General features: G+C 39.3%; 1 protein-coding gene across 1 annotated transcript in view; it reads left to right on the top strand.

Moving 5' to 3' along the window:
- mv (lysosomal-trafficking regulator mauve) overlaps positions 1 to 27,207 on the top strand; it is a 546,555-nt gene that overhangs the window by 16,792 nt on the left and 502,556 nt on the right. Inside the window, exon 4 of the mRNA XM_068229176.1 lies at positions 5,057 to 7,817. Coding sequence (XP_068085277.1) covers positions 5,057 to 7,817 — 2,761 coding nt within the window. The remainder of the gene's footprint in view (positions 1 to 5,056; positions 7,818 to 27,207) is intronic.

The following is a 27,207-nucleotide window of genomic DNA, read 5'->3' as shown; positions in this document are numbered from 1 at the left end:
CCTTTTCAAGTGTAAATAATATTTCTAGTGTTTTTAGTTTCAATGCTTACCTCGTTTGTGAATGTATATGTACAGGCAGTACATACAGTAATTAGTTCACGCTTAACAGAATAAATCAGTGACTTGTGTGCTCTTTATTTTTTTACAGAACCTAATTTTCTTAATGACATTTAAGTGATCCTCCGAAAGTGTACTTTATTATGTGATTATTATATGCGACCGCCAGAGGTAAGGTTAGATCGTGAACATACAGTAGTTTAATCTCGGTCAAACATTTTGGTCCTCCGGGCCGGATCTTCGAGCTTTCCTTCTTATGTGACAATGTACATAGTGCATTTAAAGTGACTGGATTATGACGATAATACTGTGTGATGTATCGTGGTGCAGTTTATGACGGAAATCACCACAAGGCTGATTTATGCGCAATCTCACGCCGCTAAATCAGAGCTACCAACTGTGCCTGTCAAACCTTCCACGCTGTGGAACATACAACCTGTGGACTGTTGGCAGTAGCAACCCTTAGTCATGTCAAGTTGGCTCCTTGATGACAGCAACTATTTCATACATCTTACAAGGTCAGATCCAATTCATATCTTTATTCCTAACCTTTCATTATGGCAGAGGAGAGTATTAAAATTCTAATACCGGGCAAGTTGGCCGTGCAGTTAGGGGCGGCGGCTGTGAGCTTGCATCTGGGAGATAGTGGGTTCGAACCCCACTGTCGGCAGCCTTGAAGATGGTTTTCCGTGGTTTCCCATTTTCTCACCAGGCAAATGCTGGGGCCGGACCTTAAGTAAGGCCATGGCCGCTTCCTTCCCATTCCTGGACCTTTCCTATCCCATCGTCGCCATAAGACCTATCACACTTCGTAAAACATCACGTAGTATCGTAGTAAAAATAAGTTCCAATCAATCAAGCACAAATAGTTTTCAAGACTATTTCCATTTTTTATTCTGTTGTTCTACTTTGAATTCACTTTATATATACTACACTGAAGAAAATGGAAATTGCAACACCCAGAAGGAGTGGTGCTACATTGCTGCAATTGAACATGCAGGACGAGTGTTTGGTTCTGATTCGATGATTACACATTCAGGTCCCTCTGACCGCAAGTTTGGACAACAATCAATACAGGATGTGCCCACCACGAGCTGCAATACATTGATGAATTCGTTGAGCCATGGAGTCAATAAGGCCCTGGATCGCTTCCTGAGGAATTGTGGCCCATGCTTGCTGCACAGCATGGGTCAGTTGTTCCAGAGTTGTGGGTGGCTGATGACGGTTGGCCAGTTGTCGACCCATCATGTCCCACACATGCTCAATAGGACTGAGGTCCGGGGATCTGGCCTAAGGTTGTGATGTCGTGGAGAGCTTCTCTGGAGATGCGTGCAGTGTGAACCCGGGCATTGTCCTGCTGAAACATCCCATTAGCAATGTTCGCCACCATAGGGACAACCACTGGATTGAGTACCCTATCAACGTACTGTCGAGCAGTTGTAGTGCCCTCAACAAGCACTAATTGTGATTTCACATTAAAGCCAAGAACTCCCCAGACCATAATGCTTGGTGTTGGCCCTGTGTGCCTCTCGACAATAAGATCTGGGCGGCCCCTCTCCCCGGTACGTTGGCGCACACGATTCCGGCGATCACTGCGGGCAAGACAGAAGCGCGATTCATCACTAAAGATGACCCTATGCCATTCGTCGACCCACGTCGATCTTTCTCGACACCAGGCCAGCTTTACACGTCGCTGTTGTGGGGTCACTGGAACACCTTCTGCAGGGACACGGACTCATAAGCCAGCTTCACGCAGGCGATTACCAACTGTTTGCTGTGTAACGTGGGGTGCCACAGCTGCTCGAATTTGTGCTGCTGTTGCATGGGGTTCCATCCAAGCCATCTGAATGACGCGGCGATCCTCTCTCACAGTTGTCTGTCGCGCTGGGCCTGTGCCAGGTCTACGAGTGTGGGTACCTTCATTTGACCACTGCTGCCATACACGTTGTACCGTAGATGCCTGTCGGCCAACACGTGCAGCGACAGTCCTTAGCGATAATCCAGCCTCACACAGCCCAATTATCCGAGCCCTCTCAAACGGCGACAGTTGTCGATAGCGTGCTCTTCTCTGTTGTCGAGGCATGTTTGACAGAGAACACTTCACTGCACAGACTGAAAGTCAACTACGCTACACCAGAGTCCTTGTACTGGAGTTTATTCCTCCATGACCAATCACGTGGGGAGAACTGTAGCAACAATCCAATGGGTCTGAAACTTTGATCGTTTACATACCCATATGGCATCGTTCCATATCTTGAAAATCAATACAAACGACTGATGCCTTCATGGTGTTGCAATTTCCATTTTCTTAAGTGTATATTTGAGCAAACTGGTTTGCATATGTTTTTATTAGTTTGTTGCAAAAGACCCACAAGTCTTTGACTTGTTGAAAAATAAGGATGGATAAATAGACAGTTTACTTTTTAACACAGTTCATTATTATTAATATGATTTTAAATGTGATGAAGTTGATGTTGATAAACTTATATGATTGCCAATTTTTCTAAAAACGTCTGTTCACCTTATGACGCAGTGTAGCGTTGAAACTAGTACTGAATGAAACATAATATGTTATAATTACATCTACACAACAAAATTGTAAGGTATTGAATAAGGTGGACCCAAAAACTTGTAACAAAACGTTGTAATCTTAGTTCAGTATGGGCAAACAATGAAGTTTATTCATCGTAGATATGTTAAACGTTTGGCACTTTCTTCTTTAGATTAGTTCAGTTTGTTCTCTCCATTGTTTCCTTATATGCTTCTTGGTCTTTTCCCTATAACCTTCAGTTCAAGCATAGACTTTGAGATACTCATCCCCCGTCCCCTTTCTTTTCACGTGCCTTAACCACCACAGTCTCAACCATTCTACGCTCTGTCCTTTTCCGCATATACCTACTGTTCCTTGTATTACTGTACTTCTTGCTCAGTCCTGTCTTGTTTTGGCCAGCATATGCCTGGTTTTAACTGTTCTCTGGTTTGGCCATTACCCAAGTTTCATCCTTGGATGGTAAGGTTGGTAGAAAGAATTTCTTGTACATGATTTTCTTGCATCGCATTGGTATTTCCCTACTCCATAACAGTCCTCTTCGCACTGGTAAAACCCTACAACTAACTACACTGCTTATCTCCTGTGTCATTCTTGCATCTTCTGATACACATTCCCAAGTTATTGCAATGTTCTTACTATCTCTCGTGGTTCCCCCTGAACTGTTATACCACCTCTTTCATTTCTTTTCCTTGTGAACTGTAATTAAGGTCAAGCATAGACTTTGAGAGACTCATCCTCCACCCCCTTTCTTTTCACATGCCTGTACCACGACAGTCTCAACCATTCTACACTCTGTCCTATTCTGCATACACCTACTGTTCCTCATATTACTGTATTTCTTTTCTTTCACAGGCATTATCAAGAAAGTAGCATGAATGACCAAAAAGTGAAAGAAAATTTTCTGCTTGAGGTTGCTTTCGGTTCTGTGATAAATGAATCTCAGAGGATGGTCAGAAAATAAGAAAATATCTCATGATTCGGCTTCTTGTGACTTCTATCTCTGATGCAGATGTGTCGCATAGGGAATGCTAGGGTTTAATTTTTATGAATTGTTATTCAAACAAGTCTTGATTATCCATTGAATGGGTTGTTGCCAGCCCACAGATTAATACGAAATTAAACATAAGCATGAAGAAGAAAACACTACACAACTGGTTACCACAAAATGTAAAGAAGGGACATTGAACTAAATAAGACATGTCACTGTGTATACAAATTTATGAAACTTGCATGAATGATAATGCCCCAAAGCACTAGAATCATTCACTATGAAAGATTAAAAAAAATTTTTTTTTTTGCTATTGGCTTTACGTCGCACCGACACAGATATGTCTTATGGCGACGATGGGACAGGAAAGGGCTAGGACTGGGAAGGAAGCAGCCGTGGTCTTAATTAAGGTACAGCCCCAGCATTTGCCTGGTGTGAAAATGGGAAACCACGGAAAACTATCTTCAGGGCTGCCGACAGTGGGGTTCGAACCTACTATCTCCCGAATACTGGATACTGGCCGCACTTAAGCGACTGCAGCTATCGAGCTCGGTAAATAAAATATTAAAGAGCTACCAACAGTTTAATTTTGTCACTTCAAAGAATTTTAAATCTTGCTGAAATAGTCCATTAAACACTGTGTTTGACAGATTTCTCTTTCTTACAAATGTCAGAACAGAGTCAGTGTAACAGTAACTTTTAACAAGTTGTAAATAATCCAGAAATCTTCTCTAGATATTTTTTTTTTTTTGTCGCCACACCGACACAGATAGGTCTTACAGCAATGAGGGGACAGGGAGGGGCTAGGAGAGGGAAGGAAGTTGCCATGGCCTTAATTAAGTTACAGACCCAGCATTTGCCTGGTGTGAAAATGGGAAACCATGGAAAACCATCTTCAGGGCTGCCGACAGTGGGGTTCGAACCCACTATCTCCCGAATACTGGACACTGGCCGCACTTAAGCGACTGCAGCTATTGAGCTCAACCTCAAGATAATTAAGGGCGGCTTCATGTAAAACTATTTATTCGTTGTTTCATTCTCCCGTTCACCACCACTGCTGTTGTCACTTCCATATTGTAGTTACTTAACAGTTCTTTCTTTTTCTAATTGTTCAATTATTTTCTGTGTTTTTTCAGTACCAAGAACTCTTTTACGCTTCAGTTTTCACATTTTTATTAACAGTACCTCACACTGCGTACCTATGATGTTCTACAGCAAACTGGGTATAATACACGCAGTGCTGTATCATGTCACTTTCCATGGAGAATAGAGTAGAGGAGAGTAGACTGTAAACTTAGTCTACTAGTAACTTATACAATACATTGCAAGGAAGGAAAAAAATTGCCATAGTTAGTCCACACACCAGTTAATCTGCACCTGGAAAATCAAGGATTGACTGTTTTACTTTAATTAGTGTATGAATATTTGTTCACTCATACATGTTTTTATTTCTTTTCCAGAACCTGTCGTGTGGACGTGAACTAGCAAGTTTACTCATCTCTCTCTACCCAGTTTGTCTTCAAACACCAAATAGATCAAGAAATGTCTTCAAGAATCCATATATCTTGAATAAGAAATCTAGGAACATTGAAGATATCTTCAAAACTAAGACTCCTTTGAAACATAAGTTTCGTACCCAGTCACATTCTCATAACTTAAATCTCTGTCCACCTACTAGAGTTGAATTTAACAGAAGTTTCAGTAATTCCTCAACAAGTCGTCCCAGAAGATTGAAGGCCTCTGTCAATAGTGATGGCGGAAGAGCTAACGGAGAAGTTACGAGTGAATCTGAACAACCAGGAGAAGATTTCGATACTCTACCTGGTAAAGCCAGTACTCTTAAGATCCGACTTGATCCTATGGATTTTGATTACTTCACTTCAGTTGTACGTAGCGAGGATGAAGCACGTCTGGATAGTCACAATTATACTCCTCTCAAAAGAGAAGGCCGTGACAAGAAGAAAGAAGTAAAGAAATTCCCTGATGATTTTAAGGATGAGCGTGTTCAATCGGTATTGAAAAGTGAGATTTGTAATTATGAATTCTTTCAATTGGTCATCCAGTTACTGCAGAGTCTTTGTGCCAATGAGTTGAGTGTGTCTTCTGATAATGCTCATCAGATTACTGTTCAGGCAATTAATTTTGCTCTGGAAAATCTCTGTTCTTTACAGTTTGGTTCTGCTCCAACTGAAGCATTTACATTCACTGAAGTTGCAGAATTAAAATGTGCTATGACTCAGCTATTGTTGACTGCTCTGGAGAAGGTATTAATGCACCCAGATGTTACAATGACTGTTATCCGTAATGGCATGCTACCCGTCACACTGAAGGTTTTAGAAGATGCCATATGTAAGATGTCTGCAGCTGTTAAAGTTGCTGAAGAAGAGGAGACATCATCTGCTGGTAGTTTATTAAGTAATGCACCTGTCATTCCAATTTCTCAAGAAGAAGCATGCAAGATACAGGAGTTTATATTTGGCACAATGTATGGAATTGTAACTTTCATATATTGTCTTTTACTGCAAAGATGTACTGTGGACAAATTTCGTGATTTTCTAGAGCTGTTTCAGTTATTTTCTGACAGTCACAATGGTCGATTAGTGGAAAAGACTGTTACTGTCATCCTCTCTATGCCCCATGTGGAACCTAAGGTATCGAAATCAAGAGCTAAGAAAGTCATTGATCTTGTTGGTCAGCTGATAGCTGCGCTGAAGAAAGTTCGGAGCGAAATAATTCATTCCCACCAGTGTCGTCGAGTGAGGCACAAACAGTGCATTAATGGTGTGGGCTTGGCTACACACCACCATCATGACTTATTTGGTACTGTATTTAGCACGTCCATTGTAGGCCCCAACATTCACCAGGCTTGCTGTATATCCACACTTTTCATGATCCTGGTCCGTTTATTAAACACACGTAGTGTAGATATTGAATCTCGGGTCATTAAAGTGATGATGATGTGTGGGACGTGCTGCTGCTTTCCTGCGAGAAACTTAATGACTACACTGGTTGAAGTTTTGAAAAGAGGTGGAAGTCACTGTAGGACACAGATTTTTACATTACTTGAGAAAAGAATATATTCTGAACTTGGAGCTGTTGTAACTCAAGACAGTAAAATCACTTGCATCATCTGTAACAAAAACACGGATAATGCAAAGTTAACAATCCCTGAAGAAATATGGTATGAAACTGCACCCAAAAGAAATATTACAAAAGACTTTCAGTCGGGAAGAAATACTCCAAAGAGTGACAGTGAGAAACTAACTTCAATTTCATCACTAGAAAATGGTGGAGTGAGGAATTCTTGGAGTTGTTTTGAGCTGTATCATGATCTCTTACAATCCTCCGATGTGAAACTGTGTCATTCCCTTACCTCACACCTTCTTAAAGTCTCTCCACGTTGCACAGCAAGTGTTAAATATGAACTACTCTTCAAAGTTTTCTACCCAACGTTTTGTGCTGCTAAGATCCAGTTTTTATCTCAAGGGGACGATGTCTCCAAGTTCACGGTACTTTCTTGCCTTTCTATTTTTTCGTCTCTTCTGGGCAGTATCACATTTGCCGAACAATTTATTTCTCAAGACGGATTAAATCACATTCTAGATCTTATTTCATTAACTCCTTTCTCTAAGTTATGTTGCTCAGTGCTCGAGATGGCTGCTATCATTGAAATGTGGAAACTAGAATGTGATGCGAAGTACCTTGGGCTTCCAGTAAATGATAAGCTGTTGGACAGCCTAAAGAAACTCCCATCCTTATGCATGTTGCAAGATGCTGTTGGGACATCCACAAGGTTAATTTTGTCCATTTTGGACAAATATTCTAGCGATAAAAAACGTAGCAACTTGATAATGCCATCCGATATTGGTGAACTTACAACCGAAGATCCAATTGAAATGAATGATAATACTATTATATCTTCAACACCAATTGAAGGTGATATGAATATGAATGTTAAAGCAGAAACAAATGAAATTCAAGTACAAAGGATAGAAGCAGGTGAAGAAGAGTTCAGTTCTGGCGACAAAGTGCCCGCCAAGGAACGAGAGAGTTACCGCCAACTTCTTGCGAATGTGTGTGTGTTTTGGCGTTCCTGTGCCAATCTAGCAGTATATAGCCCTCAGTATCGCCAACATTTGGCTTGTGAGCCTGTTAGTAAGGACGGCTACCGGCTGATGTCCACAGCTCTCAAACGGATAGTTCAAGGAAATTTCCTTACAGGTGAGTTATATTCATAAATATTTTGAAACAGTATATGAATAGAGATCTGTGAACATCATTTACTAGTAAATATTTTGCTTTATTTTATACCAGACCCCCTCAACTATTGAGGCTGCCCTCATGGACGGAGTATATTAAAGCTTTGTATCAAGACATGGATAATTAAAAATGGGTGTTAAATTCCACATTTGCTCATGTATTTCACTCCCTTGCATATTTTTCCATAGCTTTCTGGTGAAGTATTTTGGAATTTTAAAAATTTTACTCAAGTAATTTTTCCTGTTGTCATAGGGTTCAAATAATGAACCCTTATTGTAAAAGTGACTCGTCCATGAAATACGATATAATTGTTAGTTGCCATGTTTTCAAGATCAGAAACTTACAGTAGGCTGAGGACATACAGTATATATAATGAGTGCGATGATATGCATTCAGTATAGGATGACACGGATAGCTGCGATAAGTGATTTGGGGTATGTACGTTATATTTTACAGCAAATGCAGTACCATTACAGCAATATCATTAAACACATTTTTTGTTTTGTAGGGAATACAATACCAGTAACGCATAATAATAACAGATGGTCTTGGAAAGGTAGTAATGCTGAAAGAGAGACAGTTATCATACACCGGGCTGTAGAGTTTCAGAAATTGATTTCCATATTTCCTTGTTGAATTTCTGCTTTCTGAGATAGAATTGTCACTTAATTTTCCCTTCGTGATTTATGTTTCGTAAAATTAGTAAAAGGAGGGGAGAAATACTCTAGTAAATATGGTAATACTATGAACACAACAGCTTAGAACAGGCCATGACAAATATTTTTAAATCTAGGAGCCATCCCTCAGACCTGGGTGCCAGGTAATTTTTTTAGTACTCGCATCGTTAACATACTGGCGTCTAGTCTTCTGAAATATAAAACATGGTAGTAATAGCAATAGGCCCTAGGTATTGCAATTTTATAGTTTTATACACTAAAACAGATTAGCACAAGATGTAAAGACAGGACATTGAACTAAATAAGACATGTCACTGTGTATACAAATTTATGAAACTAGCCAGTGTATTGTTGTATGTAATATATAAGTAATAATAATAACAACATAAACGTTTCCACCTTTTCAATACTACAATATATTCACAAAATTACAAATTACACGGTACTAGTTTCGACCCATCTAGGGGTCATCATCAGCCGTATTGGAGCAAAGATCATTTGTGGCGAAATCCTAAGAAAATGTTATTTTAAAGAATAACAAGTGAAATGAGATGTTATGGTAATAGTTAATAATACAAGGAATATACATACTAAGAGGTTTTTAACAAAGAATAAAGTATAAATGGGGTGTTGTAAAAATTGTAATCATGGAAATCAGTAAGTTCTTGTATTGAAATGAAATATGGCTTAGGAAGAGGGCTTAAGGTGGGGCTGAAGGGTGCGGGAGAAAGTGTAACTGTCTTGGAAAAGTACCTTTGATTAAATTTAGGATTGAGTTTAGGTTGGCTGCATTATTGTTTCTGAGGAAAGTGATAAATAGATCGAAGAGTACTTATATTTTGATACTGTTCTAAGAAATTTGTAAAATGTGAATAGCAAAGCATACCTGCCAACTTTTGAAAAGGGCTATCAATAAAACTCACGCGCGACAAAAAATCTAACGATTTTCGACATACCCCGGCTTCACAATTAAGTATTTATTTATTTTCCACCTAGTCGATACAATGATTGCTAAAGGCAATTTAATGGTTAAAAGTGGTACATGTTTCGTATATTATCAACATCTTCAGCCACATAACACCGTTTAGATGAAAAATATATAAATTGACAAAGTAATGCTTTAGAGGAAATTTCCTTGAAATTAACATAAGATTGACAATCTTGACCCCGGCTTGACGAAAATAATAATACTTCTGGGCTACAAAATACAATAATTAATGCTTTAAACAGGATACTTCAATGCAATCATATCTACTTACATCATTGGGCAATGATCTGTAGAGGAAAATAACAATTAAGAAGAAATCCATGTTTAACACCAGCAGACGTGGTGAATATTAGTTTGGAGCATAGGGCCTACATAACAGTACTTCCTTGATAAATTAAGCACATATGCGATAACTGAAAAAGGCTTTACACAATAAAACTCGTTTAACGTAACACAGGCAAGAAATAATATAATACACACTGCAAATCACACGCTGGTTCGACCTGAAAGTCATAGTTGTGGCCTTTTTAGCTTCCTGCAAAAAGTCTTTAGAACATGTTTTGCCATAACAGGGACCAGAACTCATGGTCTTCAAAATAGAAATAGACTCCAGAGATTCATTGGACATGGATGATCTGAACTCTGTTCTGATTTTCTTCACAAGGCTGAAATCAGGTTCACATTCTGCATTGCTATGGGGTATGGTGAGAATATACAGCATTACTCTAGAAATTCGGTTATACTTAAGAAGTCCATCGGCTCCACAAATTTTTGATATTTGTGCCCAAATGGAATCGCTTGCAGAATTGTGATTTGCAACCAAAGTGTCATCAACCTGAACTCATTCACCACCTCATCTGTAGTTTCATTCTCTTCCTTGCATAACATGATAGGAAACCTTTCCAAGAAAAAAGAAATGAATGGAAGAAAACTGTGCATCTTATATTCTGTCTAACCTAGCAACTTGAGCATGCTTTAACATATCATCTTTGGGTGGAAACTTGTTGATGATGTAGTCTCAGGCAGTACCAAAGTAGTTTCTCACTGATGAAAAGAAAAGGGATTTATCTGTATCCTGGAGATCATTCACTATGTTAAAAGTCTGAATGCCAATAACTAACTCATCATCACTTAAATCGTTGCGTCCACCATGTGCGATATTAATATCACACCCACATACCGTGCAAAAGGCAAATTTTCTTCATTTTAATATGCTCGTAAAATCAACAGAATATGATTCATGATAATCTACAATCGGAATATAGCGTATGGAAATGTCCGAGAACAAACTGAAACTTCAAAAGGAACCTGGACCACCGAACGTCACATAAAATTATAACATAAACACTCAAGGCAGTCAAACACTTCATTAAAACATGTCAAAGCACGCAAAGTCTTAAACAATTAAATGAACACGACACTAACCTCGCGAACAAAGAATATGCACATGGTAAAAAACATACACACACGTGGAACTAATGTAATTATTATTATTATTATTATTATTATTATTATTTACAACTTAATGGGCTTCGCTAACAGCGATATACCCAGTCACTGGAACAAATGTAATTATAGTAGTCCAATGAATACAGGAAACTGCAAAGCACGAAGTTATAACACAAAAACTCGAACACTTCACAAAACAATGATAACCTAAAGGTTTTAGTATGCACGGAAAATCAATAGAATATGGTTCTTTAAATGTCTGGAAGTACTGTTCGTAAACAAAGAACAACACTCGCGTAGTCAAAGAATATAGGTTAAATCACAACAAGCGAACAGAGCGGAACAAAGAATTTGCGGAGCAGAGCCTGTCGACACCTAAGATTCACACGGAAGAACTGTTACCCCGGGCCCCGGTTTTAAATTCAGTTCCAATAACGACACAAACATCGAAACATCACAGGGTTAAAAATACCAATCATATCAAAGAATGAGTTATTGACTATCATGTACTTGCCTTCAACCAAGACCGAGCGTGTTTTAACCCACGCAAACAATCGATTGTACGGAAGTGGAGCGATTATCGAATGTTGTTTCAAATTTTTGTCCGCGAAGTCGTAAAATGACACCGTCCATCTGTAAAACCGCAAAATGCTGCAAATTCCGTAAATTTTACGGATGAACCGTAAAAGTTGGCAGGTATGGCAAAGTGAATATTGTCATCAACACCACCAAATTGTATAATTCCTTTGTATATATTAGTCTGACATGTTAAAGGATTAATAAGTTTGAGGTTAAACCTACCTATCTAAAAAAAGATGATACAAGGAACAATCCATACTTTACAAGACATCGTATTGCGCCTTTTGTATCCATGCACATTGCACATGAAGGTAGAAGTGTGAGCTCTCCCCTAGTTCATCGGTTCCTCTGCTAGGCTGCTCTTCCAGCAGTAAGTGAGCTTGAGCTTATAAGTCAGCATACAAATAAACGGCAATTATTGCATGCAAAATATTATGCTTTTGATTACCATTCTAGAAGTCAGATGTCAGATAGTTTAGATAGCTTCCGGATAGACTTTCTGGTCTTGGAAGATTTCAGTTCCTTTCTCATTCGTCTTGTTACAAAATAAAATCGACACTTCGTACAGTGTAACACAAGTTTAGAAATAATGGCCGCAACATGATCATCGCAGCATCCTAATTCTTTCAAATTAATAGTGATACTGTGCAAACTGTCCAAACACTCGTAAAATATATCGCCCCGTAGACTATGTTCACAGGAAAGTTTTTGTTCCACTACACTTTCAACTTGTGCGAACACATTACAAACTGCTCTTGAAGGATGGGTAAGGAAAGTGCTGTCAGTACTGTATTTATTGCTTTAGTCCTTAGTAAATGTGAGGGCTGCGGCAAGTATTTGTTCTGTAGGCTCTCCATGAAGCAGGCTGACACATTTATGACATTTTGTGACCTTGGATACCTTGCGTATTATATATCCTCCTAGATAATAAATAAAACACTCCTTTGAAAGACTGTGGCTATCACTGTTAATTAGACCTAAATTGTTCTCCCAGTCCGGTAAGAGGTCATCCATTTTCTCAGTGAAGTCTAGTGCTTGCCTTATTTTATTTTGTACATTTTCTACTATTGCATTATTTGCCTCTTCTCTCTTCTTAGCCTGTGTTCTCATTTGAATGACGAATTAAGTCTTTATCAGTTCCAATTTGGGCTCACAATTACTACCTGATGGCAGGGCAAGTTTGGTTGGGATATCAATAGATTGCAACATGTGTCAATTCAGAAAATCTATTGTTGAAGGGTGGTTGTCACAACGTAACACGTTCAGTACCTGCTTCTGAGCGGGACACTTGAATGCCTGGACCAGCCATTTTCATGCCCGGCCCTCTTAACGTGCATCACTTAATACAATTTACAATTACTCCTCAACTATAAATATTAGAAAAATGATACTTTGTGCTTACCTCTAGTAAATATTTAGGGTGTGATATTTGATGTCACGTGTTTCAATATACGTCTAGTTTTATACAGCCAATCTGTATTTTCGGCATAATGATTACTGTCACCGAAGTGAAGAAATGATAAAATGAAGGAAGCGTATTCGGAACATTGTATTAGAAAATATCGGAGTATGAAAAACAGCGTCTTCGGTCCAGTACATTTTTATATCAGGATTTTCGACTAATCGGTTTCCACAATTGCATGATCGAATATTTGAGAAAAGGCCGGGGCACCGCACTTATCACTTGACTCGCGTATAGATTGGTCTGCTTACACACATACTGATAAAATTCGTCATTCATGAAAATACTCACCTAACTCGAAATATCCTGCTTATTTTCTATTTGTACGTTTATACCTGAATTCTCTGTAAATGGTGGAACGGGTGGACAATTACTAGGATGATATGTATCTGGCACTTCACTTTTCTCTATATGCCTATTGGATTCAGGAATCAGAATTTCCTCGTCACTCTCACTTTCACTATCTATTTCTAGAATAAGTTCATCACCAGAATAATAATTGTGAACAATATCCGTAAGAAACTTTGTTTTATAAGTCATTATACTACACTCGGTTAGAACGACACTCACTGCATTGGAATCTCAAGTACCGTCTTGACGCGCGAGGAAGTGCTGAGATATTCCCGCTAAAACAGCTAAGATAAACATGAGCCCACTCAACGCGAGGGTTATCTCAAAAGGGTCAACCACCTTCCTGCTACAACCAGTAACGCTGACTAAGGTGTAAGAATGCATAGATGACGAATATAAACAGCATTGCTTCGCGCAGAACATTAAACGTCTTACGCCGTCTACGGCCCACCGCATAGGAGCAAGCTTAAACATCTTACGCCGTCCACAGGCCGCAATGAGTTAATGAGCTTAGTATACCAAAGTGCCGTTCTAGTGGATCTTGATTAAATTTGGCTGTGAGCACATATCGGTATCCATTATTCCTTAAATACTCGGACACCTGTATAGTGCTTTCAATTGTTACTCTTAGGACCGGTTGTTTATACAATCGGGCCTTAGGGATTCAAGAGTTCTTTCTGAAGCAAAAGTATTATTCTTCCCACTGAGGTTATCTCTCCATTTTATTAAGATTTGATGCCCAATTGAATCTTTATAAACAACCCCTGCTGGTGTAGAAGTGTTTAATATTATTAGGATATTTAATTCCCTAGTGAACGTTTCTGTCGGTTCACTGTCTTCAAATCTCTGAGTTTATCTGTTTTTGTTTAATTGTTTCATGAAATATTGTACCAATTGGGGAATTTATGAGGGACAGTGCCAGTTTTCAGTTTCCGTCTATCTCTAGGAATTACATAAAATGAGCTTCATGGTCCGTACCGCACTTAAACAGATTCACAACGAAGTATTTTTTATTTTCCACCTTGTCAATACAATATATTGCTTAAGTCAACTTATTGGTTAAAAGTGATACATGTTTCATATATTATCAATATTTTCAGCCACATAACATTTTTTAGATGAAACATTCATATATTGTCAATCTTCTTATGTTAATTTTACCGGGTGAGTTGGCCGTGCAGTTAGGAGCGCGCAGCTGTGAGCTCGCATCCGGGAGATAGTGGGTTCGAACCCCACTGTCGGCAGCCCTGAAGATGGTTTTCCGTGGTTTCCCATTTTCACACCAGCCAAATGCTGGGGCTGTACCTTAATTAAGGCCACGGCCGTTTCCTTCCCATTCCTAGGCCTTTCCTAGGCCATAAGACCTATCTGTAAAGCAACTAGCAAAAAAAAAAAAAAGTTAATGTTTTAAGGACCCTTGCTCTAAAACATTGATACTTTGTCAATATATAAATGTTTCATCTAAACAGTGTTATGTGGCTGAAGATGTTGATAATATACGAAACATTTACCACTTTTAATCAATAAATTGCCTTAAGTAATTTTGTGTATCGACAAGGTGGAAAATAAAAAATACTTAGTTGTGAATCTATCTCTAGGAATTTCTACCTGTTTGCCTTGTATTGCAAATGAATCTGATTTAACAATAAATTCATCAGAAAAATGTTAATCGCACACATAACACTTACCAGAAACCGTTTTGTCCTTTCTGGAAATCGCCTTTTCACATTTTGAAAATTCTGCTTCATTTTTAGGGGTTTGAAGAAGTGTTCACCTTTCGTAGTTTTATAGCCAGACTTACAGCCTGGAACAAAGCAAGTAGGCATTTTTTCCTCCTCGGTATGTGTGCAAGTTTTATAAACTTAGCACTATATTTACACTTAATAAATGAATACCATCACCAAATCACACGCTCTTCACTTTCACTTAACAATAATGCAAAAGACTTCAGCTTTTGCCTTCACAGAACAACACTACCGAACATAACCATATTACTACTAGAGATACCAACCCTCAGATAGTAACGGTGCTAACCCTAGCGGACGATTCATCGCAGTCCCTACAGGGAACAACTGAAGAGCTCACACTTTCTCTTCCACTCTTTATGGTAGGAGCTTCATGTGCTGTCAACATACAGAAATAAATTCTATGAGAGTACTTTCTATTTCACTTTATACAATAACAGCTCTGTTAAAATAATCAACTTAGTAGCAATTTAGTAGCAAAAGAGATTCATTGTAGACTTCAGCTGGTTTTCCACGTGGGTCTGTTCTCTCGGTCCATCCCTTGTTGTCTCAGAAGCCAATCATATTGATTCTCCAAGTGCTGCTGCCATCTGAGATTTCATGTATTTCCTCAAAGACAGAATAATTTTTCTTCTGCAGGGCTTCGGCAATCCGTGAATGTACTTATTGGTGTTCGGCGTTGCACAGGGTTTCTCCATCTAGTGTGCTTAGAGTAAAACAGAACGTCGAAATTGACGAGCAGACAGCCAGATGGCATCAACTTGAAATGTCTGCATATGGTAGCTGAGGCCATACAATTATTATTATTATTATTATTATTATTATTATTATTATTATTATTATTATTATTATTATTATTATTATTATTATTAATTTTTTTTTTTTTTTTTGCTAGTTGCTTTACGTTGCACCGACACAGATAGTCTTATAGCGACGATGGGACAGGAAAGAGCTAGGAGTGGGAAGGAAGCGGCCGTGGCCTTAATTAAGGTACAGCCCCAGCATTTGCCTAGTGTGAAAATGGGAAACCACGGAAAACCATCTTCAGGGCTGCCGACAGTGGGGTTCGAACCTACTGTCTCCCGAATACTGGATATTGGCCACACTTAAGCGACTGCAGCTATCGAGCTCGGTTATTATTATTATTATTATTATTATTATTATTATTATTATTATTATTATTATTATTATTTCTCCATGTGAGCAATGTCTTAAGACATGACTACGGGACAGTGTCTACAGTGAGCACCATTGCACCATCTTGAGATCTGCCCAGAATTATGTTTACAGTGCTCAGGTTCTCTGACATTTTAATCACTGCCTTCCATTCACTGTTTGCTCGCCTCCAAAGCTTGACCGTTAGCTTTATTAGCTGTTGTTCTCAAAGGCCTGGGTTCAATTTCCAGTACTGTCAGAAATTTAAGAATGGTATAAGGGCTGGCAATGTGGTTAAAAAAAAAAAAATGGTACATGCTGCTCACCTCAATTGGCGGCGTGCTTGAAAAGACCTGCACCACCTCGGTATGAGGACACAAGTTAAGTTATTCACCACTTTTCAAGCACTCGGATTTAGTTACCCAGGAGTTGGCAGTAGTACATTTTTTGTACACTATCACCCCTTTGTCCTCTGAGGAAGTGATTATTAGGTTTTGAATTCCTGCTCATGGAGTTGTCATAAATTTCCAGATATTGGAGTCTTCATCGTCCTGCTGATATCGCCATTTGCTCTAATATTGAGCTGGTTCAGGTACTGCTGTATCTCAGAATCACAGTTCCTCAGGATGTACGGATTGTTGACATTTTCTGGCTTCTATTAGGCCAAGAAACATTATTTTATAGTAATGCCATTCTTGTATTTTTAGTTTTTATTGTTGAAACTTGACTATCAGAATATTCTATGTGATTTAAAACTTGAACATTTGGTTTAGGAAATGCTGAACACTAATGTTGACTATCATTATTCATTTAGTTGCAAATGGAAATAGTAATTTTACTGTGAATCTGAAGTCAAACACCGTTTGTGGAGTTGGAGAACAAGTGGTTTCTAGGTAAATTTTACTCTTGTTTGCTGTCAGCATTGCCAAACATTTGAAAAGTCAGATTTATTGGTAGAAATGCACTGCAGCTAGAATTTATAAACAATACACTCAAATAAACATCAGGCCAACTTCAAACACTCAATTCCCCAGATAAATTTTACAAACTGCGCAATCAACAATATCTATTTAACCTCTTAACATGAAAGCCTGAATATACTCGGGGTTTTATATATTTATATAAAATAAAATCACTCAATTCCCCAGATAAATTTTACAAACTGCCAATCAACAATATCTATTTAACCTCTTAACATGAAAGCCTGAATATACTCGGGGTTTTATACATTTATATAAAATAAAATCCCGAGTATACTCGGGAATGTCGCTCATTGATCGGTACCTAATTTAAAAAGCCCGAATATACTCGTTTCTTGTTGTTTCTCATTATTTCTGCCAGATGTTTATGAAATTATTACTTTAGGGTCCTATTTTTGCCAACAGATGTCTGAGTCAACCATAGTGGATGTCGGTGACTCAGGCAGTTCATTTTTGCAGCTTTCCCGTATTTATTGCTATCTAAGTGTACTTTGTCTGTTAGGTGAAAATGGAGAGTGAAGAAGAGTTTGACTTTGAGTTTAGTGAGTCTGATAGTTCTGAAGAAGTTTTTGAGGACAGTTCAGAAGAAGAAAGTGGTAGTTCTAGTTCATCTGATTGTAATATTGCAAGTGCCAGACAGTGGTGTGCGAAATTGATAGTTCCGGAACACTACCACCTGCCCCACCACGTTTTCCTTTCAAGGCTAATCCTGAAATACATTTCCAGCCATGTTGTGAGAATGTTATGCACTATATTAGTCAGTTCATAGACGATGATTTTATAGATATTTTGGTGACTGAGACTAACAGATATGCAAGACAGACTAATGCTCCAGAATGGAAGGACACAACAATTGATGAAATGTATATTTTTATCGCGCTGACAATACTGCAAAGCATTGTAAAGAAACCTACATATCAAATGTATTGGTCCAAGGCACCTATACTAGCTACACCCATATTTTGTCAACTTCTTCCTTTTCGAAGATTTCTTAACTTGAAGAGGTACCTACATTTTTCGGACAATAGTACATATGTTGCAGAAAATCATCCACAACCTAAACTAAACAAAATATGGCCTATCCTGAATCACATGTCTATTAAATTTGGAACTGTGTGTACTCCGGAAAGGGATGTGACAATTGACGAAAGCTTGTTGTTGTATAAAGGACGATTGGGCTGGGTCCAATATCTGCCTCTCGAGAGCCAGATTTGGTATCAAAACATTCATGCTGTGTGAGTCAGCTACAGGTTATGTTTGGTCCCTGATGATATACACGGGAAAAGGCTCTAAATTTGATGATGACTACAAACATCTACCCACGTTATCACAAGTTATTATGACACTGATGAAACCCCTGCTGAATAACGGGTACTGTCTAACTGTGTATAACTATTACAGTTCTCCCCAACTGGCCGACATTCTGATTACCAATCGCACAGATATGTTAGGCACTGTGTGCCCCAATAGAGCAGATATGCCTCCAAATTTCCAGAGCACGAAACTCAAGAAGGGCGAGATTGCAGCATTCCAGCGAGGTAAACTGACTGCAATAAAATAGAAAGACAAGAGAGATGTCTGCATCCTATCTACCATCCATAATGCAGAAATGGAAAGACGCGGAGGACAGAAAAAGGAAGTTGTGAAACCTAAATCTGTGTTCGCGTATAACGAAACAATGGGGGGTGTTGATAAAGTAGAACAACACACTGCTACTAACCCCCTGCCACGGAAGAGAGGCAAAAAGTTTTATAAGAGGATATTTTTTCACCTCTTGGAACTAGCAGTATGGAATGCTTTTGTCCTCTTCAAAAAACATGGAGGAAGGACGAATGCTCTTGACTTTCGTGTGGCTGTCGTTGAGAAAATGATTGCATAACATCATAGAGAGGAATTTTCTCTGAAAGCAGCAGGTCGTCCCTCAACAAAGGTAACCCCAATGCGACTTATTGGCCGCCATTTTCCTTCAGTGATTCCTCCGACAGATAAGAAGCAAAACCCAACAGGGATGTGCAGGATTTGTATCAGTGTGCGCGATGCTTGAGGGAAGAAGGCACGGAGGGAATCCAGGTATATGTGTAAGGAGTGCGATGTAGCATTGTGTGTTGATCCTTGTTTTAGGGCATTTCACACAGCCACAAACATATGAACAGGATTGAGTGTCATGTTGTATTACTTGCCATCTGTTTAGTGTTGTGTTATTTATTTTAGAACCCGTAAAAAATATCACGAGTATACTCTGGATTTTAAAACAGGAATTTTTCAGTGGCTTATATTTCATTGTTAAGTTCAAAAAATGTATTTTCATTGTTACCACTGTCATTAGTTTTCAATAAATAGCCCATTTTAACAATAAAAATTAGGTAAAAAAAGATCACAATTTTGTAAATAATTGGTATGTTAAGAGGTTAAAATAAAATCACGTCTGTTAAAGTTTCATGCAAACCATGTGTTGAGCTAGTTGGGAACACCCATATTCTGTGCCTACCACCTGTCGCATCAGTCAAGAACTGACGAGTGTGGATCTGTATATTTCCAAAAACTATATTCTACTCTGCTGGATCATTTAATAATTTCTGAAAAAACTATTAAAAGCTTTTCATTTCAGTTATGTACATCTTATTGCAGGGTATTTCTTGTAAAGATTGTTTTTATATTTTATCAAAGTAGTTGTAGACGATATACACACAGTCTTGCACTTGGAGTATAAAATAATGATTGTAATACCACATCCTACAGCCTTTCCTAACCCATACTCCCTCCCAATATCTCCACCTGCAGCATACAGTGGCGGTCACAATAATAGAGCCACCTCCATTGACGGGATTAAGAACTAGGATATCTATTATTTCGCAAAATCTCCATGAGTGCCGTGTTGTTAGTCCCTTTTAGACAACATCAGGGAAGAGGTCGCTGCTATCTGTAGTCGTGCGAAAGGAAGCGTTTGAGCTAGACACGTGAAAAGAGGCATAAAGGTAAGAATCTTATGGGTCAAAATAATAGAGCCATTTTACAGAAGTTCCATTCAAATTGATGTTTTGCAGTTGTTTTGGGGGCTAGCGATATTATTTGTCTACAAACCTCCACTCAATATTATTTTGTATGTAAATTGATGTTTGGTTTTGTTTACATTCTTCTAGATGGGCAGAGCAAAGCATACAAGTGATGATGAGCGTATAGTAATGTTCCAGATGTTCAAAAGTGGGATGTCCATGAATCAAATAGCCAAAGATTTACACGTTTCGCGAAAACGAGTCCAGAACGCCATTAGACTGGCAAAACAAACAAAGTCTCAGGTGGAGAACAGGGGGCGACCTCGTGTAACTACTCTTCGCGTAGACAGACTCATCACTAGGGAAGTAAAGAAAGACCCATTTTCGTCAACACCCCACTGAAAGCCATTTTGTTTAGCGACAAAAATGATGTTCAACCATCAACCTCAACGATTCAAAGACGACTGAGATCCGCAAAATTGAACGGGCACATTGCGAGACAGAAGCCACATGTTTCAAAAGCTAATGTTCGGAAAAGGTTGGCCTTCACCCGGAGAAATAAACAAAAATCTAATATTTGGTGGAGGAACATCCTTTGGTCCAATGAATCCAAGTATAATAGGTTTGCCTCAGACGGAAAAGTCTATGTGCGCCGCCCACCAAACCAGGAATTTAATCCCAAGTACACTTTAAAAACTGAAATACGGTGGTGGAAGTGTTATGGTATGGGGATGTTTTACGTGGTACGGCATTGGTCCAATACACCGTATCAACGGCATAATGAACACAGAAATGTACAAAGACATCTTGGCAAATGTAATGCTGCCTTATGCTGAAGAGGAAATGCCCCTGAAATGGAAATTTCAGCACAATAACGATCCAAAGCATACTGCAAGGATCATAAGGCAGTTTTTTCAAGATCACCACATCGAACTATTAGAGTGGCCACCTCAATCCCGTGACGCATCACCCATTGAGAACTTATGGGAGATCGTAGACAAGAGAATTGACCGCTCAAAAGCTACATCTTTAGATAAACTTAGGGAAGAAATCCAGAGCGCCTGGTATGCGATCAGCAGCGATGAATGCAGGCGTTTCGTCGATTCTATGGGTAAGAGGTGCAGGGCAATCCTCAAAAATAAGGGTTACCCCATGAAGTACTAATGCACTCCTATGCAAAAACGACTGTTCCTGTAAATTTCATAAGACTGAGATCTAGTACAAAATATTTGTGTCAATTGGCTCTACTTTTTTGACCCTGTGGTCTGGTATTCTTTTGAATATTATTGATTAGTTTGAGTTGTGTTATCCATATAACTGACTGTGGTACAATGTGACTCTGTTGTAATGGTTCCTGTACAACGTAAAATTTTGTTTCCATCATAGTTCAGACATGTCTAGTAATAAATTTGCACTTTATTCCAAACCTTTGCCAGGTGGCTCTATTATTTTGACCACCACTGTATCTCACAAACATACACTACCACTCATTAATTTCAATACACCGTGGTATTTCAGATTTACAACTCAAATCAAACGTTATTTCTCACAAAAGATAATTATATTAACTTACACATATATAATACAATTACAATCATTATATTTTACTTTCATTAAAGTATCCTCCTTTGGATTTAATGACTGCCTCACAAACTCGAGGTATGCGGTCAATCAGTTTTTGTAGGTATCGTGAATCTATATGATTCCGCCCATCCTTAACAATATTCCAGAGATGTTCCATGCTGTATATATTAACTTCCCTGATACGTCTGTCCACTTCATCCCAGACCATTTCAATGGGTTTACAATTGGGGCTTTGGGACGGCCATACCATATCTTTCAGTACTTTCTGTTTTTCCTTTGATGCAATCTAGTTCGTACAGTATGCCGACCGATGTTTTGGGTCGTTATCCTGTTGTAAGGTGAACCCTTTCCCTATTAAGCGCAATCTTCCCGGTATTGCATGATACTGAGGTATGCTTGTGGTACTGCTTCTGATACACACATCCTTCAATTTTCACAATGTCGCCAACTCCACCTCCGGCAAAACTTCCCCAAAACCATTATAGAACCTCCACCGTGTTTACCTGTAGATAGAACGCACTGCTGGACTACCCTTTCCCCTACGATTCGGTGAACAAATATTCTCCGTCTGGTTCCAAAAATCTCGAACTTCGATTCATCAGTGAATAACACCTTTGTCCACCCTTCCGATGTCCAATTACGATGTTTTCTAGCCCATTCAAGTCTCGTCTGTTTATGTACGGGCCTTAGAAGAGGTTTTCTCTCTGACACATCATTTCAAGCCGGCTTCAATCAGTCTCCTTTTTACTGTTGCAACAGATATTGTTGTCGTGTTCATTTCTACCAATTCTGCATGAATTTGGGGCGCTGTTTTGAATCTTCTCTTACTGGTAATTCTGATATATTTTCATCACTTTTAGTTGTTTTACGAGGTCGTCATAGTCGTGGTATGTCCTTATTGCTAACTGTTGTCTTCTGGCGGTGAAGGGTGTATAGACACACTACACTGTTTCGCAATCTGTGGAATAGATAAACCTGCTTGGCTAAGTGCTACAATTGTAGCACGTTTTTCTGTGGATATCTCCACTCGTGGAGCCATACTAGCGATGTGCACACTTCAACTGTCACGAAGGAACTGACATGCAAGGAACCACATGTTATGTATCGTAGCAATGCTTGCCGTTCGCTGCAGATATCACTTCACTACAGGGAACAACACAGGTGCACCAAATGCGGCATCTGTCGGGAAATAGGTAAACAAACATATCCGATAGGTACATAACGTTTATGTACACAACATTGTTTATTGGATACTATTGTATCTCGATGATCACAAACAAAAAATCATGGCATGTGTACAACTGTTGTACTATTCCTTTGCTTCCTCAACCGTACCCATGGTATTAGACCTTATCTACAGAGAACTAGATGTCAATTATTGGGTGTATTGAAATTAATGAGCGGTACTTTGAAAAGTACTCCAGGTCATAGGATATGGACATTTCAAGAACTACCTATAGGCGTACTAAAGACATTTATGGTCCTTCACCTGCACCATCCTCAATTTCCATCACGCCACTCACTCCCAGTACTGGAGACGACTTTCGTCACTACCCAGACGACGCAGTTCCCCCAGCTAGCCCATCACATACCAAGGCAGATCTCTAAGCAACCAGACAGAGTAGCAGGAGATTCTAGCCACACACTATGAGAGGCAATTCAATTCGAACATGGATGTACACATTGGCATCACAGACATGGAACTCTTATAACACCATCCGAACATCACCCTTACTCACTCCCTCCCCCATTCATACCGTTACAGATCACACACTCAGTTCTCATTCAGTTCAACCAAAATTGTATGTATTAATTATTTTTTTTTGTATTTCATAAGTTCTCTTTACTCGTTGATATGGTGTATTTGGACACAATACTCCCTCTTCAAATTGTAAAACAAAAGATAGTGTCATATAGTGTTATTCTTTGATCTAACCACTGATGAAGGGAATGGTTGAGATTTCCTGAAACATTTATGGTTTAATAAATGGATTTTCTTTCATTTAATGAGTGTATTGATCGAGGCGGATTCAAATAAACTATTTTAAATATTTATATTATACATACAGATCACACACTCGACACTCATATTATGGACAAGGTACAGATAGCAAAAAATTAAAAAACTGTTTAATAAATGTCAGAAATGTAGATGTCCATTAAAAGAATTTAAAAATAGTGAACGATAAAATATAATTGTTACGGAGTAATCCATGGTAGTTAGAGGTGAAAGAAGGTGCGGGTGTGAACGGGTCTCAAGCTACAAAATTAGAGTTCATGTAAAATTTAACGAGGTTATATTTTCTTTATAAAATCAAAAAAATAATAAGCATGACAGGTACAGAGTAGCAAGGCCACTATTCGAGAATGTACAATTACAGAGTTACCGGATGGGCTCCGAGAGCCAAACCCACAATACTTGAACAATTAGCCCAATTTTACAATATACAGGGATTCAACAAAGGGGCAGAAGACCCCAATCATGCCCAGGAGCACTTGCTCCAAAATTACACAGTAAAGCCTGCTCGAGGCACACAGAAATCAAATTTCAAAAGAGCAATACGCTCTCAATGTTCTGGCCTATAAAAGACCACACCAAACTTGACTTTCAAGCTGTCCTCTAAGGACATAAACACAGGGGTAAGATACCCAACCTACTGAGGCCTATTAAATGAGAAAAGATTAATTACATGGCCTCTAAAATACCAATTTGAGAGGAGGCGAACTGCACTCCAAATGCATTTGTTTTAAAACCTAATCTGGCTCTAGGCCGCTAATGCAAGGGCTAATCCCATACTACAGAGGTGACTTTGGAAAAGAACAATTTACATTACATTAAGGAAGAATCGGTTGTGAGAAATAAGTTCACCTCAACACAATATGAGTGGGAGCTCGAGAGGGTTAAACACTTTCTATCCCAATATGTAGCTTAAAGGATAGAATAAATACAAGGTATCTTTACATTTTAGGGAAAGTTACATGGTGGAAACGCTTCGGACCCGCCCCGAGAGCTAAACTGCTGAGCTAGCAAGAAAAGAAGTTATTATACGGCCATTACCTTATTGTTGAACTGCTGCCCGAAGAAAGAGGCGCTTCCCGCCCCCTGCTAAGTACTTTACACACTAAAAGATGGAACAGAAGTGGCCCAGAGACCCCAAAATCAGCAGTTTATATACTCTCGCGGAAGGTTCGAGGCGTTTCAGGGAAGAAAACACCCGCCCACAGTCACTTTATTGGCTAGGGTACAGCAACATATCCCCTTTGGAGAAGATACACCTGATTGGTTAGAAATTAATTTTAAAAATTCGGGATTGGCTAAATACAAAACAAGGGGAAAGAAAGGGGTATACAGCCAACTTAAACAATAGCAGAAAGAAATTTAACAAGAAACAAACTTTTGAAATAAAAATTTCTCCAAAAAACAGTTCTTTCACTTCGCACTAGGGTGCACTATTGTTGATCTTCAGTAGTGTCCTCTAGAAGAGAAAGTTCACACTTCTTACAATAGGGAAACAAAAATGCGTCGAAAACGACCCAGTTCAGAAACTACAACATTTCCCAGTAGTGACATCTTCTGAGAAACTTGAAAATTAATACCGTAGATAAAGTTCAGACTTCCTCCAGCAGAGGAGTTTCAATTGGCGCAAATTTTAAATAAGCGGCGTGGAGGTGTACCGCCCGGTACAGACCTCCCCCCCCCAAAAGTTCCTCCAAGGGGTAACACAGAAGAACATAAACTTTTGTTTGAAAATAAGGTCCAAGTTATGATGTTGATATGGAGATTAATTGCAGAAGCATTTATAAAAATTTCCTAAATTTGGTTTGATCCAGTTTCAAAATACTTGTAGTAACTGTTGAAGTAATGTCTTTATGTTTGTAGGAATTTAATTCAGAAGAAAAACTTTTAATACTTGAAAGTGAAGAAAAATTTTCTAAGTCCACCAGATATTGCAGTAGAATTCCCAAGTGTAGTAATTGCTGATAGTAAATGTCCATGTAGTTGATTAAATTGGTTGGCCAGACCGGCCGCTGCAGCTTGTGTCCAGAGGAGGCCGCTCGGACCCCTCAAGTACCCTGAGATACCGCTCGCCCGCACTATGAGAGGAGTAGTGGTGTTGAAGCTCGCCGCGCCCGCGGTGAACATATACAGGCTGCGGGTCAGTAGCAGGTCGTGCGCCGCACATCAGCCTTGGCCGGGAGGAGGGCTCCGGCTCGCCGTGCACATGTCGTCCTCGCTGGAGTAGAGGGGGCCCTTCCTCTATCCCAGTCGCGGCACGGCGCCGCGCGGTTGCGAGGGCACTGAAACATTAAAGCTAGGCGGCAGAATGTGTTGGACCATCATCATTTTTTGAGGGCACAGGCTTTGTGGAGAGGTTGAGGGGCCAGCGGCGTGCAGATATCCATGGCATTTAATAAGCCACTGTGTAGTGTGGAGCAGGAGACGGGAGCGTGGTAATGGCCGTGGCAAGGACAGGATGGCAGTTTAACGGTTCGGGGCAGGTTTTACAAAAATGCTTACATATAAAACAAAATATTATAGAAGGGGCAGAAAGCCATAAAAGTGAAACTCAAAAAAAAATATATAACCTTCATATTCCTTTCAAGATTATATGAAGCAAGTTAGCACAGAAATTATACAGGTTTCACTTGCGACAGGTGAACCCTAAATATCCTCTCGGTGGCTGGATTGCTTAATAACAACGTAACCGGCGTAAGGAAATTGAGAATTATGCACGGCCCATGAAATCTGGGGGCAAGCTTGCCCGCGGGAACAAAATTCTTGACCATCACTTGGTCGCCTACCTTCAAATTGGTGGGTCTCCGTCCACGATCATATCTTTCCCTAACCTTTTCATGAGACACTTTAAGATTGGCTTTAGCCTTCTTCCAAAGGTCTTTAATGTTGTCCGGGTCTATTGTCTCGGGTAGAATGTCACTCAGAGACCAGAGGTTAGAGAGAGGCGTGTTGGGAACAAACTTGAACATCAAAGAAACTGGAGTAAACTTGTGAGATTCATGGACCGCCGAATTCAAAGCAAAAGCTAACCAATGCAGGGACGTGTCCCACCTGGAATGATCTTCATGATGATAAGCAATAAGCGCGGACCTGAGATTACGATTAACCCGTTCAGCCAGAGATGGTTGAGGATAATAAGCAGAAGTAGTTACATGAGAGATGGACAAGTCAAAACAGAATTTACGAAAAAGATTTGATGTGAACGCCTTAGCATTATCAGACACAATATATTGGCACGGACCAAAAGAAGCAAAAATAGAATTTAGGCAAGTAATAGTGGACTGAGCGGTAGCCAGCTTAGTCGGAAATAACCAGGAAAATCTTGTAAAACCATCTACGCATACAAGGATGAACTTGTTAGCATTTCCCTT

The sequence above is a fragment of the Anabrus simplex genome, chromosome 9, assembly GCF_040414725.1.
Source record: "Anabrus simplex isolate iqAnaSimp1 chromosome 9, ASM4041472v1, whole genome shotgun sequence".
Lineage (NCBI taxonomy): Eukaryota > Metazoa > Arthropoda > Insecta > Orthoptera > Tettigoniidae > Anabrus > Anabrus simplex.
The sequence above is the reverse complement of the archived record's forward strand: the minus strand, read 5'-3'. Positions and strand labels throughout refer to the sequence as shown.